At 43.8% G+C, this 16165-nt stretch overlaps 1 protein-coding gene across 5 annotated transcripts in view; it reads right to left on the bottom strand.

Moving 5' to 3' along the window:
* KIF23 (kinesin family member 23) overlaps nucleotides 1-10205 on the bottom strand; it is a 45774-nt gene extending 35569 nt beyond the window's left edge. For all 5 annotated transcript variants that reach the window (XM_055436000.2, XM_055436002.2, XM_055436004.2 and 2 more), the window contains exons 1-3: nucleotides 10028-10205; nucleotides 7564-7633; nucleotides 6407-6535 (exon numbers count right to left, since the gene is read on the bottom strand). In XM_055436000.2, coding sequence (XP_055291975.2) covers nucleotides 6407-6535; nucleotides 7564-7633; nucleotides 10028-10038 — 210 coding nt within the window. In that variant the 5' untranslated portion in view covers nucleotides 10039-10205. The remainder of the gene's footprint in view (nucleotides 1-6406; nucleotides 6536-7563; nucleotides 7634-10027) is intronic.
* Between the last annotated feature and the right edge of the window lie 5960 nt (nucleotides 10206-16165).

The raw sequence follows: 16165 nt of genomic DNA, 5'->3' as shown, positions 1-16165 counted from the left end.
TTATAACAATTCAGTCACAGATTTGTGAAAATCCTCAAGCATTACTTCATATACTACTTTACTGCTTTCTTTTTTTAAAAAAATAAAGATGTCATTTTAAAATAGCATAACAGTAAAAAATTAAGAGTTTTGATGTATTGCTTTTTTAAAACTAGAAAAAACTGTCAATATAATCTCATCTGAGTTTTTTTTTTTTTCCCCCACACTGCAAGGCATGCAGGATCCTAGTTCCCTGACCAGGAATGGAACCCATGCCCTCTGCAGCGGAAGGATTCAGTCTTAACCACTGAACCCCCAGGGAAATCTCTGATCTGTGTTCTAATGTAAAATAAATTTTAAATAATTGTGACCTTTAAAGTGAAGTAATACTTCAATTCTCAGATCTTTCAACATATGACACAAAGTATAGCTATACTATCGAAAATATTACCCAACTCCAACTGGAGAATAAGATTAGGGACTGGGGTAAACAAAAACATTTCAAGGTAAACTAAAATGACCTAACTGTCCAAAGACTGGAATTCTATTCTATTTTTATTATTTCCTAGTTTTAGTAGCTTGTAGACATTGCAACCGTTCCTGTAGGTTTCTTGAATTTCTTTCAGTTTTTGCTCCATGAACATCAATACTGTTATTTGGTGCATGAGTATTCACTTAGAATTTATTATGGATTATAGCCTTTATCGAGCTTCCCTGGTGGCTCAGATGGTAAAGCGTCTGCCTGCAATGTGGGAGACCCGGGTTCGATCCCTGGGTTGGGAAGATCTCCTGGAGAAGGAAACAGCAACCCACTCCAGTACTCCTGCCTGGAGAATCCCACGGACGGAGAAGCCTGGTAGGCTACAGTCCATGGGGTCTCAAAGAGTCGGACACGACTGAGTGACTTCACATAGCCTTTATCACGTGGCCCCTTTTCCCTATTTTGTACCTTTTATCTTAAATTCAACCTGCTCAGATATCATAACCCTTATGAAAACTATTAGCAGTTTTGTCCCCCAAAAGGAGACCGTATAGATTAGGACTGAAATACATCATCATCATTATCATAACAACAGCTCACACTTAATACTAATCATGTCTCAAACACTGTCTAGCATAGCACACACTTACTTCAGCTAACTCTCACCTTTGTCTTTATTCCAATGCTATAAAACAGTTTTGAAAGTGAAAGTCGCTCAGTCGTGTCCAACACTTTGCGACCCAAGAACTTTACAGTCCACGGAATTCTCCAGGCCAGGATACTGGAGTGGGTAGCCTTTCCCTTCTCCAGGGGAATGTTCCCAACCCAGGGATTGAACTCAGGTCTCCTGCATTGCGGGTGGATTCTTTACAAGCTGAGCCACAAGGGAAGCCCAAGAAAACTGGAGTGGGTAGCTTATCCCTTCTCCAGCAGATCTTCCCAAACCAGGAATCGAACTGAGGTCTCCTGCATTGCAGGCGGATCCTTTACCAACTGAGCTATGAGGAAAGCCCTTTAGAAAACAGCTTTAGAGTTCACAGAAAGAACAAAGAATCCTGGACCTGAAAGGACACACACAGGATAGTGGTGACAGGTCAATCAGATGACTTCCAAGTCTTCATGAACAACCCCCACCCTCTTCTAACTGAAGAAAACTGAGGCCAAGAAGGAACTTGCCCAAGCCAAAGAAGCTAATTGCTGTCAAAGGCATTTCCATTTTAACAGTTTTTCCATTATCCAGTCACAAGACACTGAGAACTTTTAATCCCCACTTAGCTTTTGTACTATTTACACATACATGAAATTAACTCTAATAAAAGTAAAATTCAATAAGTCACTTCTCAACTATTTTACATTCTCAAAGTCCAACTCTTCCATGAAGCGTTCACAAACCATTCCTTCATGCTTACTCCATATTTACTGACTATTTGGCAAACTGGACACATAAGGTGCATCTCCCATAGAAGTGTATATTACACCTGGGGAAAGAGACCATAAACAAGTAAATAAGTCTACAGATTGTGATAAGTGCTATTAAGGAAGAATAGAGTACAGACCAGAATAGAAGCAGGAATGATACTACTTCCAATGGGGGTAGTCTGGACAAACTCTCAGAGAAGGAGATTTGAGGATGAGGAGCCAAGGCAAAAGGCCTGAGGCAGGATTCTGGTTTATCCAAGCAATTCGGGATTGGATGAGTAATAAGAGGTGAGGTGGAGAAATTAGATAGCAGGCAAACTAAGCAGGATTTTCCCATTTTAAAACTTCAGTTCAGTTCAGTCACTCAGTCGTGTCTGACTCTTTGCGATCCCATGAATCACAGCACGCCAGGCATCCCTGTCCATCACCAGCTCCCGGAGTTCACTCAAACTCATGTCCACAGAGTCGGTGATGCCATCCAGCCATTTCATCCTCTGTCGTCCCCGTCTCCTCCTGCCCCCAATCCCTCCCAGCATCAGAGTCTTTTCCAGTGAGTCAACTCGTCGCATGAGGTGGCCAAAGTATTGGAGCTTCAGCTTCAGCATCAGTCCTTCCAATGAACACCCAGGACTGATCTCCTTTAGAATGGACTGGTTGGATCTCCTTGCAGTCCAAGGGACTCTCAAGAGTCTTCTCCAACACCACAATTCAAAAGCATCAATTCTTCGGCGATCAGCTTTCTTCACAGTCCAACTCTCACATCCATACATGACCACGGGAAAAACCTAGCCTTGACTAGACGGACCTTGGTTGGCAAAGTAAAGTCTCTGCTTTTTAATATGCTATCTAGGCTGGTCATAACTTTCCTTCCAAGGAGCAAGCGTCTTTTAATTTCATGGCTGCAATCAGCATCTGCAGTGATTTTGGAGCCCAAAAAAATAAAGTCTGACACTGTTTCCACTGTTTCCCCATCTATTTCCCATGAAGTGATGGGACCAGATGCCATGATCTTAGTTTTCTGAATGTTGAGCTTCAAGCCAACTTTTTTACTCTCCTCTTTCACTTTCATCAAGAGGCCTTTGAGTTCCTCTTGGGGTGGTGTCATCTGCATATCTGAGGTTGTTGATATTTCTCCTGGCAATCTTGATTCCAGCTTGTGTTTCTTCCAGCCCAGCGTTCCTCATGATGTACTCTGCATGTGAGTTAAATAAGCAGGGTGACAATATACAACCTTGACGAACTCCTTTTCCTATTTGGAACCAGTCTGTTGTTCCATGTCCAGTTCTAACTGTTGCTTCCTGACCTGCATACAGGTTTCTCAAGAGGCAGGTCAGGTGGTCTGGGATTCCCATCTCTTTCAGAATGTTCCACAGTTTACTGTGATCCACACAGTCAAAGGCTTTGGCACAGTCAATGAAGCAGAAATAGATGTTTTTCTGGAACTCTCTTATTTTTTCCATGATCCAGAGGATGTTGGCAATTTGATCTCTGGTTCCTCTGCCTTTTCTAAAATCAGCTTGAACATCTGGAAGTTCACGGTTCACGTATTGCTGAAGCCTGGCTTGGAGAATTTTGAGCATGACTTTACTAGCGTGTGAGATGAGTGCAATTGTGGGGTAGTTTCAGCATTCTTTGGCATTGCCTTTCTTTGGGACCGGAATGAAGACTGACCTTTTCCAGTCCTGTGGCCACTGCTGAGTTTTCCAAATTTGCTGGCATATTGAGTGCAACACTTTCACAGCATCATCTTTCAGGATTTGAAATAGCTCAACTGGAATTCCATCACCTCCACTAGCTTTGTTCGTAGTGATGCTTTCTAAGGCCCACTTGACTTCACATTCCAAGATGTCTGGCTTTAGGTCAGTGATCAGACCATCCTGATTATCTTGGTCGTGAAGATCTTTTTTGTACAGTTTTTCTGTGTATTCTTGCCACCTCTTCTTAATATCTTCTGCTTCTGTTAAAACTTAGAAGGCTTTAAAAGGAAAAATGGTGGGGGAGGGTACAAATTAAGAGTTTGGAATTAGGAGATACAAAGTACCAAGACCCTGATACTGGGAAAGATTGAAGGCAGGAGGAGAAGGGGGCAACAGAGGATTAGCTGGCTGGATGGCATCACCGACTGAATGGACATATGGTTTGAGCAAACCCTGGGAGATAGTGGAGGACAGGGAAACCTAGTGTGCTGCAGCCCGTGGGGTCACAAAGAGTCAGACACAGCTTAGCGACTGAACAACAACATATACAGATAAACATCAACATCCTACTGTATAGTACAGGCAGATGTATTCATATCTTGTAGTAAACTATAAAGGAAAAGAATATGAAAAAGAATATGTACATATATGGATAACTGAATCACTTTGCTGTATACCAGAAGCTAATACAACACTGTAACTTAACTGTACTTCAATTAAAGAAAAAAAGGAAAATAGTGAGGTCTGACTTCTGCTTTGACTGGCTGCTCTGTGGCAACAGATCAGAGAAGATTCAGAATGGAAGCAGGTAGTCCAGTGGGCTTCAGCATATTCTTGTCAACGCCACTCAAAGTGTGGTCAGCAGGCAGGCCAGTGCCCCTCTGAGGGCTATCTGTCTCCTGTCCAGGGGAAGTAATTATAGAGATGGAGAGTAATTGCTCAGAACCTCTATAGTCATTTCACATGGCTGCAGTGTCCCAGCATGTGATCAGTGAGCTTACTCTGAACAGATTATAAACCAGTTCTCCTTTGTCTAACTTTGCCTAACAATTGTGTAACAGTTTCTTGTGGCAAAGCAGCATAAAACTATCAGTCACAATGCACTGAAAATAAGAAAGTTGCTTCTTCACCATGGACAGTTTGAAAAGCACTGCTGCCGCTAAGTTGCTTCAGTCGTGTCCGACTCTGTGTGACCCCATAGACGGCAGCCTACCAGGCTCCCCCATCCCTGGGATTCTCCAGGCAGGAACACTGGAGTGGGTTGCCATTTCCTTCTCCAATGCATGAAAGGGAAAGTGAAGTCGCTCAATCGTGTCCGACTCCTAGCGACCCCATGGACTGCAGCCCACCAGGCTCCTCCGTCCATGGGATTTTCCAGGCAAGAGTACTGGAGTGGGACTGCAGCCTATCAGGCTCCTCTGTCCATGGGATTTTCCAGGCAAGAGTACTGGAGTAGGGTGCCATTGCCTTCTCCATCTCCATAATTAAAACAGACCTCAGACAAGGGTAGGAGTAGAGACAGAAATAAAAGGACAGTTTCAAGATATACACTGGAGTAGAACTGATAGGATCTAATGATGAACTAGATATGAGGGGGGTAACAGAAAAGTGAAAGTTGGTCACACAGTCGTGTCTGACTCTTTATGACCCATGGACTGTAACCCGCCAGGTTCCTCTGTCCATGGAATGCTCCAGGCAAGAGTACTGGAGTGGGTTGCCATTTCCTTCTCCAGGGGATCTTCCTGACCCAGGGATCAAACCCAGATCTCCTGCATTGCAGGCAGATTCTTTACCAACTGAGCTACTAGGGAAGCCCCCAAGATGAAGGTAGGGACAAGGTTTCTGGTTTAAGCAAACAGATGGTGGTGGTGCTATTTACTGACAAGAAAAAACAAAGGAAGTACTGATCTAGAGGGGAAAAAGAATCAAGAGTTCTTTTGGACACGCCGATGTGGCACCCAAACAGTGGACGTTCCAGTTTAGAGAAAAGATGTAGGCTGAAGATCAAAACTCCAAAATTATTACATAATCAATGTGTAAAGTTATGGATAAAAGACAACATGGAAAGTTTGAGGGGGAAGACAGAACAGTGCTGCTGAGAAACAGATCATAATGAAGACAAAGAGGTGTCCATCACATCACATCACCAGAGAGGCCACTGGTAGACTTCTGACTAACAATCTCCTGGGAGCAGTGTACATAAAACAGTCAAGGCAGCGACAAGAGTCGACAGCCTGAATTAATCTTTTTTCTGCACTCCCAAAGTCCATTTCTTTAAGCACCTCTGTCTTACCTATGAGCATTACTTGCTTAGTGTCTGTGCTCCCAACTAAGTTGTAAGCTCCAGGAAAGCAAGGATTATGTCTTACTCATTTTTAAGTTTCCTTTCACCCTCCAGCTTAGCACATGTTTACTGAACTGAACTCTTTGCTTAACATTTTACAAAAATAAAAACACTTCATAAGAAATCAATACAAGTATAAAATGCCTATTAAATGTTACTTCAATCCCACACATGGAACTATATATATATAACTGCCGAGCACAATCAGATATCATTCCACATTAAACTATCTTTAAAATATACTCTAAAAAGCAATAAATATCCAGTATAAGAAATTACCATCTAAAACCAATCTTTTAACTTCAGTATACCAAAGGTGTGTTTATACAACTCAGAAATTAGACACTTTTAATATGGTAGTTAGACTGAAGTAAATAAGTCTTTCAGTAAAGTGGAAACACAGGAATTTTGTCATACTTAAAAAATAGAAAACTGATCCAAGAAAGAACCTATCAGTTAAAAACGGTTGGTTCCAATCAGAATTACCTCCTTATAGTCTCCATTTCTGTTGAGTCTGTAACCCTCAGGGGTATGAAGCTGAACTGTTGTATTATTGATTACTTCTATGCAACACTCTTGCTCAGGAAGGCTCAGTGGACGTACCCTACAGTACACCTGAAAATACAAGAAGGTGCTTAAAGAACAAAGGTTGACTTTTTACCTGACTTTTCCTTAATTCATTTATTCATTCATCAACCAACATTTGACATCTAAACTTGAAAGCTAAATAAACTTAGAGCTCCAAAAGCCAAAAATCTGCTACCCAATTTGCTGTCAAATGCAAACAGATAGATATGAGAGAATTTTAAATGCACATAAAATCAAAACTCTAAAAATCAAGAACATATCACACAATGAAAAATATCTGAAAAGCTGTTAGGATTGTTTGGAATTGGATGTCAGGTAAAACTTGCCAGCTTAACACAATATACTAACATGCAAGATTCAAAATGTCATCTTCTTAATCAGTGATAGGGCTGGGAGAAAACTATTCAGCTGTAAATGCAAAGCATCTGGTTCCCACAACTCAGATCAAGAGATAACACTCCAGTGCCAATGAAGGGAAAATTAAAACAAACAAACAAACAAACAAAAACAGAGCAAGCCAATGTTCTTTTATTTGCCATTTGCTTTTAAAAGTTCCCAAGCCTGAAACTAGTGAAGTTCATAGAGTAGTCACGAGATAAATGAAACTGTTCTAAACCAGAGTCTATGAAACTTGGTCCCCAAAAGCATGGAGTTTGGGGCTTTACTCTTCAAGTGTGCCGTAAGTTACTGTTTCAGTTCAGTTCAGTTCAGTTCAGTCACTCAGTCGTGTAGATAGGAGAGGATGTTCATCCAAGCACAAAGTTTCACCCCATCCCAGAGACTATCAACATAGTTGAATATTTTTTCATTATCTAGCTTTTCAAATATAAGTAGTTATAGGAAGTATGCAACTGACAACCAAAGGCTTCATTTTACTGGACTAATAAATCCTACATAGAAAAAAAATTTCAAAGCTGGAACCAGCCTTAAGCAATTTAGTACAGTCCTTTTAGCTAAATGTTGTTTGATTCCACTTCCATATCTCTGTCCCTTTCAAGCATATAAAACATAAAGGGACTGAAGAAAGAACACACAAATTCACAGGCAGACCTTACCCCAACTGGGTCTTTAAGACTCGTTTGGGATCCTTTTTTCACTGGTGGTTTCCTGGGCGTCTTAGTCCTCCTGGTCATAGAAACAAAAACATTTCAGTTCAACACTAACATATAAAAACCTAACCTATAATGCATACAGAGACAATCTTCCTAGGGGTTATAAAATTATTCTTTAGCAGTTCCAAACACTATGCCCCAAATAATATGAATACGTACAAACTACCTTAGTAGGAGAGTGTTTGTGACATGCGTAACTTAAAAGCAACTAAAATTTGGCTTAGGAGACATTTGTGGCACCAAGAAAAGAAATAACAGACCCCAAATGGAGTTATTTGTGCTAAGTTCCATGTCACCAAATTGTGACTCAATACCTAACTTACAGTTTCAACCACTCCCAGGAGTAGAATCTTAAACCAGTCAATCTGGAATTACCTGGTCAGCACTGGTAAAGTGATCTGCCTGATAGACCCCTGCCATAGAGTAAAGGATGCTCATCTTGCAACAGAAAATCCACTCATTGCTAGTAAAATTCCTTTGTTCCACAACCCCCCGATAAAAATCTTCCATTTTGTACAGCTCTTAGGAACACCTTTCTATCTGCTAGATAGGAAGCTGTCTGATTCATGAATCATTGAATAAAACCTGTAAGATCTTTACAATTTACTCAAATTCTGGTTATTTTTTTTTAATATCTACTTATACGTGAGAGTTGGACTGTGAAGAAAGCTGATCGCCGAAGAATTGATGCTTTTGAACTGTGGTGCTGGAGAAGACTCTTGAGAGTCCCTTGGACTGCATGGAGATCCAACCAGTCCATTCTAAAGGAGATCAATCCTGGGTGTTCATTGGAAGGACTGATGCTAAAGCTGAAACTCCAATATTTTGGCCAACTAATGCGAAGAGTTGACTCACTGGAAAAGACTCTGATGCTGGGAGGGATTGGGGGTGGGAGGAGACGGGGACGACAGAGAATGAGATGGCTGGATGGCATCACCAACTCTATGACAGAGAATGAGATGGCTGGATGGCATCACCAACTCTATGGACATGAGTATGAGTGAACTCCGGGAGTTGGTGATGGACAGGGTGGCCTGGGGTCGCAAGGAGTCGGACACGACTGAGCGACTGAACTGAACTGAATAGTTAAGTAATTAAGTCATTTCTGTATGTTAAGTGGTTTGCTTTCTTGACCAACAATTTTACAGGCATTATAAGAGAGATGCGAGACGCGTTTACAAATTTGAAAACTCAACAAATAATTGAGCACACTTATCTCAAAAGGCATTTGGTAAAGCACATACATTGTGCTTAGTCTATTGCCAAGGCAGACCAAGTGATTAATTTCTAAATTATAAAAATGCAGATGGAGAAATCCACTCTTCGATCAAGATTTGTCCTTATTTTTAAAGAACAAGTGACTATTGAATTCTCAAAACTATCATCCTTTGTTCCCAGACAAAATGTGGTCCCCAAACTGCAATTTTGTGCTCTCTTAAGTGGAGGCAGTAGAAAAAGATATTTTGGCTTATTTCACCATTTCTCTAATATGACACTCCCCTTCCCCCCCCCCCATTTATCTATAGACGAGATGAACATTTAACACTAAGTGAAATTACTGGCTTGGACTACACAGGTTGTTAAAATACTTTCTCAGCACTTTCCCAATGAAACAAAACAAATTCGTGTTTTAAGTGCAAAATATTATGGTAGGTTTACTTAAACTCAACATTTTTTTCCCCCAAAGATAAAAATTTTGACTTTAGCCTCTTAAGAAAACACGCTGTTTTTCTGCAAACGACTAGCGACATCCTGATGATAATTATAACGTTAACCTTTTTTGCACAAGTATTTCGTCACCCAGTGGCGGTCAAGGAATTAGGCTGCGGCGCAATTGTCACCAACTTCGTGAGGAATGTGGGCGTTTGTGGCCGGGGGCGGGGTTGTCTGAGACCAAAGAACAGAGCAAAAGTAACTGGCCTACACCCGAGAGGGTCGCGGCCCCGAGGCTACCGAATTAGACTAGGAAAGGCAGGCAGTGCGCCCGGATGCCAAGGGCTCTTCAGGGGCTGAGACCACCTACCCAACCCCAAACCCAGGACACAACACCAGGCCCACCCCGAGACGACCCCCGCCCCGCACTAACTGGGCAAATGCAACCCGCGGGTGCGGGCGGCCAGGGAGGGAAAGGGGAGTCAGAGAAAGGATCGGAGGCGGCGGTCCCGGCCCAAACCTCCCGCCCCTCCCCGGCCGAGCGCGGCCAGGGCGGGGAGCCAGGCGCCCGACTCCGCGAGGCGGGGAGCTAGCCCGGGTGGACGAGGACGGGTCTTCACGCCCGCCTCCCCCGGGCGGTCCTGGTCGGGGGCCTGGTGGTCCGGGCGGCGCAGGGCTTGGTGCCCACGGCGCGGCCGCCGGCCTGCCGCGGCGAGGGGAGACGCCGGCCCCAGCTTCGCGGCCCAGTACTCACGCTGGCTTCATGGCAGTAAGCTCCGAACTGCCCAGAGGCGCGCGCGGGGAATGCCGGACTCGGCCGGGGGTTGACGAGAACGGCGGACCTCAGGGACCGGCCACAGGGACCGCGACTCGGAGACTCCTGCGCGGCACTTGAGGAATCCGGGAAACGCCGCTGAGGGCCCAGGTGAGCTCGCGCCCGGCGCATTTCAAACGGGCCAATCAGCGCCCGCCCGCGGGGGGGCGTGGCCTCAGAAAAAGCGCCTGCTCAGTAGGCCGTGGTGCTCGTCTCCTAGGCGACCGACGCAGACAGTGAACTAGCAGCCGGGTGTCTGGGATCCCGGGCTGGAGCGGGAAGCTGCTGCTGCTGCTGCTGCTTCGCTTCAGTCGTGTCCGACTCTGTGCGACCCCATAGACGGCAGCCCACCAGGCTCCCCCGTCCCTGGGATTCTCCAGGCAGGAACACGAGTGGGTTGCCATTTCCTTCTCCAATGCATGAAAGTGAAAGTGAAGTCGCCCAGTCGTGTCCGACTCCTAGCGACCCCATGGACTAGAGCCTACAAGGATCCTCCGTCCATGGAATTTTCCAGGCAAGAGTACTGGAGTGGGTTGCCATTGCCTTCTCCGGAGGAGGAAGCTAGGCTCAGATGTTAGGAAATAAACCCCATCCATATTCTCTGAGGACACTGAGAGTTTCTTTTCCCATATCCCAGTAAGTCGAATGGAAGGGCAAGTCCAGGATTGATTCAGAGATCAACAGTGTTGTTCCGACCCAGGAGTGTCCAGTCCTTGGTCTGTACCCTATGCAGAGACAGACTCACTTTCTGGCTTCCAGATCATCACATCACCTTGGCTTCCTTTCTCTCTCTTTGTCCTTCCGGGAATCTCCCTCTCTGGTTCCTCTAGCTCCTCCCGGAACCACTCTTTTCTAAGATGAACTGATTCTCACTTCGACTTTTGCCCCTAAACCAATGACTATCAAATTCGGACCTACATCTTTGCTCTCATGAAACTGTAGTCCCATTCTCCTCGACTTTCTACAGGACCAGACACCAGTAAGAATAGACATAATATCCTCAACCCATAATGTTCCACATAAAGATGGTTCCTGTCTTTGCTGTTACATAGTTACACTGAATATACTTGGAAATTTATCATTTTACAGAGAAGTACTGTGTTAAAGAGTATACTTGTCATACATAATGTTTCACGGGTATTGCCAAATTGTCCTCCATAAATGTCCAAATGCACAATCCTGCGAGGCATGTATGAGAGGACCTGTTTTTCCAAATTTCTCAGATAGCAAAGTGTTACCAAGCTTTTCTGTGGATGTTGATCTAATAGATGAAAAAAATAATCACAAATTCAAACTTTCTTTCATGGTAAATGAGATTGGGTGTCTGTGCCAGTGTTCAACAGCCATTTGTATTTTCTTCTCTAAGAATCATGTTCATATCCTTTGCCTCCTTGTTCCGTTGGGTTGTTAGTTTTCTTGTTGATTTGTAAAAGCTCTTCACATATTAAGGAAGTTACTCCTCATCCAAAATCTGAGTTCAAATCTTTTATAGTTCATAATTTTGCTTGTGTTGCTTTGTGACAGCTTAGGGAAAATTTTAAGGCAGGCAAATTCATCAGCCTTCTCTTTTGTGGCTGTTTTGTGTCACACCAGAAAAAAAGCCTTTTGTACTCTAACATTTAAAAAATGTTTTTAATCTTATATTTTTCCTATTGCTTTTTTATGTTTAAGTCTTTGAACCATTGAACTTTGTTGTCAAGTGTGAGGTTGAGAAGTAAGCCGTGAAGTTGCTCAGTCGTGTCCAGCTCTTTGAGACCCCATGGACTGTAACCTATCAGGCTCCTCCATCCACGGGATTTTCCAGGGAAGAATACTGGAGTGGGTTGCCATTTCCTTCTCCAGGGGATCTTCCCGACCCAGGGATCGAACCTGAGTCTCCTGCACTGCAGGTAGACTCTTTACCGTCTGAATCACCAGGGAAGCCTGGTATGAAGTTGGGATCTTCATTATTTAGGAATTGGCCTGGGCTGCTGGCCAATTACCTCTTAATTACATAGTAACCTGGCTTTGGCCTCAGCCTTTCCATTGGAACTCTTCTCATCAAGATCAATGTTTCTTTGATGCCAAAACTATTTGATCCTTACCTTACTTGACCTCTTAACACATTAAAAAATATATTTCCTCTCTTATAAAAAATATATTTAATATATATTTTAAAAATAATATTTCCTCTCTTCTCATGTCTTTGTTTTTACTCCTAGCTTTCTAGTCCCTCTTTCTCAGCCTCATTTGTGAGTTCTTTTTTCTGCCTTAAATATTGTGGCTTAAGGTTTTCACCTGGTGTTCACTAGCTGTGCCCTCTCTGCAGGCACTCCCAACCATTCCTGTGGCCTCACATATCACTTATATTTGCTCTTCTGAGTTCCAGAGCCATATGTCCAACAGCCTGATGAATTCACTTGGGTGCCTCACAGGCACCTCACATTAAACACCATCCTAATCTCTTCTCCTGAACCTGTTCTCCCTCAAGCATCACCAACTATACACCTACCCAGGTGCAAGGTACTACCTTTGACTTTTGCCTCTCCTTCTATTCCAACAATCAGTCACCAAATCTTGACATTTCTATCAACTAAATAGCTTTTAAAACCCTCCTCTCCATCCCCTCAACCACTACCATCTCTTGTATGGATGACTGAAACAGTATCCTAACAGGCTTCCCTGCTGCCATCTTTCAAGCCTGGTTCCATTTTGCAGCCAGCTCACCACTAATCACAGATCTGGTCATGTCATTTCCCTACTTGTAATACTACAGTTGTTCCCACTGCTGGACACCCTCAACAGGCCCTGGGGTTCTTCCTCTCCAAGCTCATCACCTATCATTTCCCCTTGCCTCCCTCCAGCCATGATGGCCTTCTGTGCCATGAACACACTGGGCTCACACAGCTTTCCCTCCCTTCCTCTGACAATGCCTCCTTACCCTCAGTTCTCAGCAGATTTTCTGCCCATGACCCCGCTCTGGATGCTGGATCCCGGCTCTCTATCCCTAGTCCTCTGCACACCACCTCCAAGTCATTCCCTCTGATTTGCTTCAGAGCTCACATCCCAATTTGTGATTGCTACTCCCTCAGTGGTAAAGAATCCACCTGCAAATGCAAGAGATGCAGGTTCAGTCCCTGGGTAGGGAAGATTCCCTGGAGGAGGAAATGGCAACCTAGTCCAGTATCCTTGCCTGGAGAATCCCATGGACAGGGGAGCCTGGGGGACTGCAGTCCATAGGGTCGCAAAGAGTCAGACACGACTGAGAACTAGACCACCCCCACCAGCTTATCCCCAGATCCCGACTAGGCGACACAGTTGTGTCCCCCGTGCCCAGCAGTGAAGATGCTCCATATGTGTCTGAAGGAATGAATGAGCCCATCCCTTCACGGGGCATCCCATGGAAGACCCGACTATAACTTATCACCCCTAGCTTTTCTTCAGGCCAGTTTCTTCTTTATCACTCATTTATATTCTTATCAGAGTTCACTGACAATTTTTTAATGCCAATTCATTATCTTATTTCCCTGTTCAAAAATGGTCAAGCAATCCCCATAACTGGTTAAAGATTTGCATTTCCCCCTAGAATTAGAGAGCCAAGCAGGGGCAGAGTTCGGGAGAGGCAGGTAGAAGAAGCCTAGAGGGTAGAACTGGGAGGCTTTTTAAAAGATCAGGTTCGGGCTTCCCTAGTGGCTCAGTGGTAAAGAATCCTCCTGGCATTGCAGGAGACACGGGTTTGATCCCCGATCTGGGAAGGTCCCACATGCTGCAGAGCAACTAAGCCCTGTGCAACAACTATTGAGTCTATCACACCAAAAATTCCTTGTGCTGCCCCTTTGCAATCACCTTTCCCTATTCCCAGCCCTTGGCAACCACTTTTCTGACTTCTTTCCTCAGATTTCTGTCTTTTCTAGAATGTCTCTTCCTTAACTCAGCATAACCTTCTTGAGATTCATCCATGTGTTGCATCTATCAGGAATATTTTCCCTTTTTATTGCTGATGAGTATGCCATTGTATGACAGTCTACCCATTCACTGGCTGATGAACATTTCAGTTGTTTCCACTTTTTGGCAATTATGAATGAAACTGGCATAATTATTTGTGTAAAGTTATTTATGGAGACATAGATACTTTCATTTCTCTTGGGTGGGATTGCTGGTCCTGTGTTCAATGTAAGTTTCACTAAGAAATTAACAAACTGGACTGGGAGGGTTTTATGTAAATCACTGAAAAGGGGTTGATACTACAGAGATTTGAAACATAATTAATCCAAGCTCCCAGCTAAACAAGTCCAGCTGTGGGAACCTCATAACCAGTAAGCACCAGAAAATACCAAAGCCTGGAATGTTTGATGAAAGGTGGTAAGGTGGAGACCAGGGGCCCTGAGCACCCAACACACAGCACACCCAAGGCTTCAGTGGCCTTGGCAACGTAATCTCACATCCCCAGGCCATCTGTAAAATGAATGAGCGGGATGTTAAAGTCTTACCTACTCAAAAACAATAAAATCAACAAACTTGGGGGAGGGTGTAACATTGATACAAAAAACACAGACGATCTGAGCAGAACCATATTTCAAATGAATAACACACTCACACAGAAAGGGAGATATCATTACCCAAGCTGGAGTATTTAGACTACAGTATATGCCCTCATGTCCAAGACAAAAAGAACTCAAAACATTGAATTCTAATTAGTTGGCATTTTTGAAGACCTGGATTAGCAGTTCTGAAATGACATTAAATACATTGCAGATAAGGGGAGCCAAGTTTCTCACTGTTAGAGAGTAACATAAATACCAAAAGGCGGGGGAGTGACAAGTACCTATGAATTCTTTTTACTATTTGGCAACATGTTTCTTAAGTATGAAATTATGTCCAAAAGAGGGAGGGATGGTTGGACTATATCAGTGCTTCTTAAACTCTCTTATAGTATTAAAAGTCACTGGGGCTTTTGATAAAAAGTTCAAAACTCCAGAACCATGCTCACCTCTAGCATGCACTCTGGGTCTTCTACATCTGTGCATCTGGGCTCTGGGAATGTGCATTTTACATCATCAAACATATTTTTTTAAGGCTGGATTAAATTATCTTTGAGGTTAGTGGTTCCACACTCCGGAGGAGGCAAAATGTAAAGCGACATTTAGAAACCTGATTCTTGACATGGAGAGAATGAGTGTGACAACTACTTGTTGAAGAACATTTATTACAGAGTTAAAGAATTCGTACAAATACCAAGGGGCCATTGAAAACTCACTTGGGCAATCTCCCAGGAGGAATGTTCAGGAGAAATTTCAGAATTCAAGTCAAGTCTTGCCAATGTCTTCTGGAGTTATCTCAGGAATGAGTGGCCTGATTTCTATCCAGCCAAAAAGACAAACACCTTCTGGCCTTAGGGCCTTTGCTCTTACAGCTCTCTACTTGAAATCCTTTCCCCCACCTGCGGGCAAAGTCGGTGTCTTACACCCCATCAAAAAAGGGACATGTTAGTCACTAAGTCATGTCCTACTCTTGCCATCCCATGGACTGTAGCCTGCCAGGTTGCTCTGACCATGGCTTTCCCAGGCAGGAATACTGGAGGGAATTGCCATTCCCTTCTCCAGGGGATCTTCCTGACCAGGGATCAAACTCGGGTCTCCTGCATTGCAGGTAGATTCTATACCATCTGAGCTACCAGGTAAGTCCTTAGTCCATTAAATTCGGTTCAGCTGCTCAGTCGTCAGTCCAACTCTTTGCGACCCCATGGACTGCAACATACCAGGCTTCCCTGTCATCACCAACTCCCGGAGCTTGCTCAAACTCATGTCCATTGAGTTGGTGATGCCATACAACCATTTCATCCTCTGTCGTCCCCATCTCCTCCTGCTTTCAATCTTTCCCAGCATCAGGGTCTTTTGCAATGAGTCAATTCTTCCCATCAAGTGACCAAAGTACTGGAGCCTCAGCTTCAGCATCAGTCCTTCCAGTGAGTATTCAGGATTGATTTCCTTTAGGATTGACTGGTTTGATCTTCTTGCTGTCCAAGGGACTCTCAAGAGTCTTCTCCAACACCACAGTTCAAAAGCATCAATTCCTCAGTGCTCAGCTTTCTTTGAGATC

The sequence above is a fragment of the Moschus berezovskii genome, chromosome 9, assembly GCF_049115385.1.
Source record: "Moschus berezovskii isolate FMDL1 chromosome 9, NW_MosBer_1.0, whole genome shotgun sequence".
NCBI classification, from domain to species: Eukaryota; Metazoa; Chordata; class Mammalia; order Artiodactyla; family Moschidae; genus Moschus; species Moschus berezovskii.
Note: the sequence above shows the minus strand (reverse complement) of the source record. Positions and strands in the feature narration are given on the sequence as shown.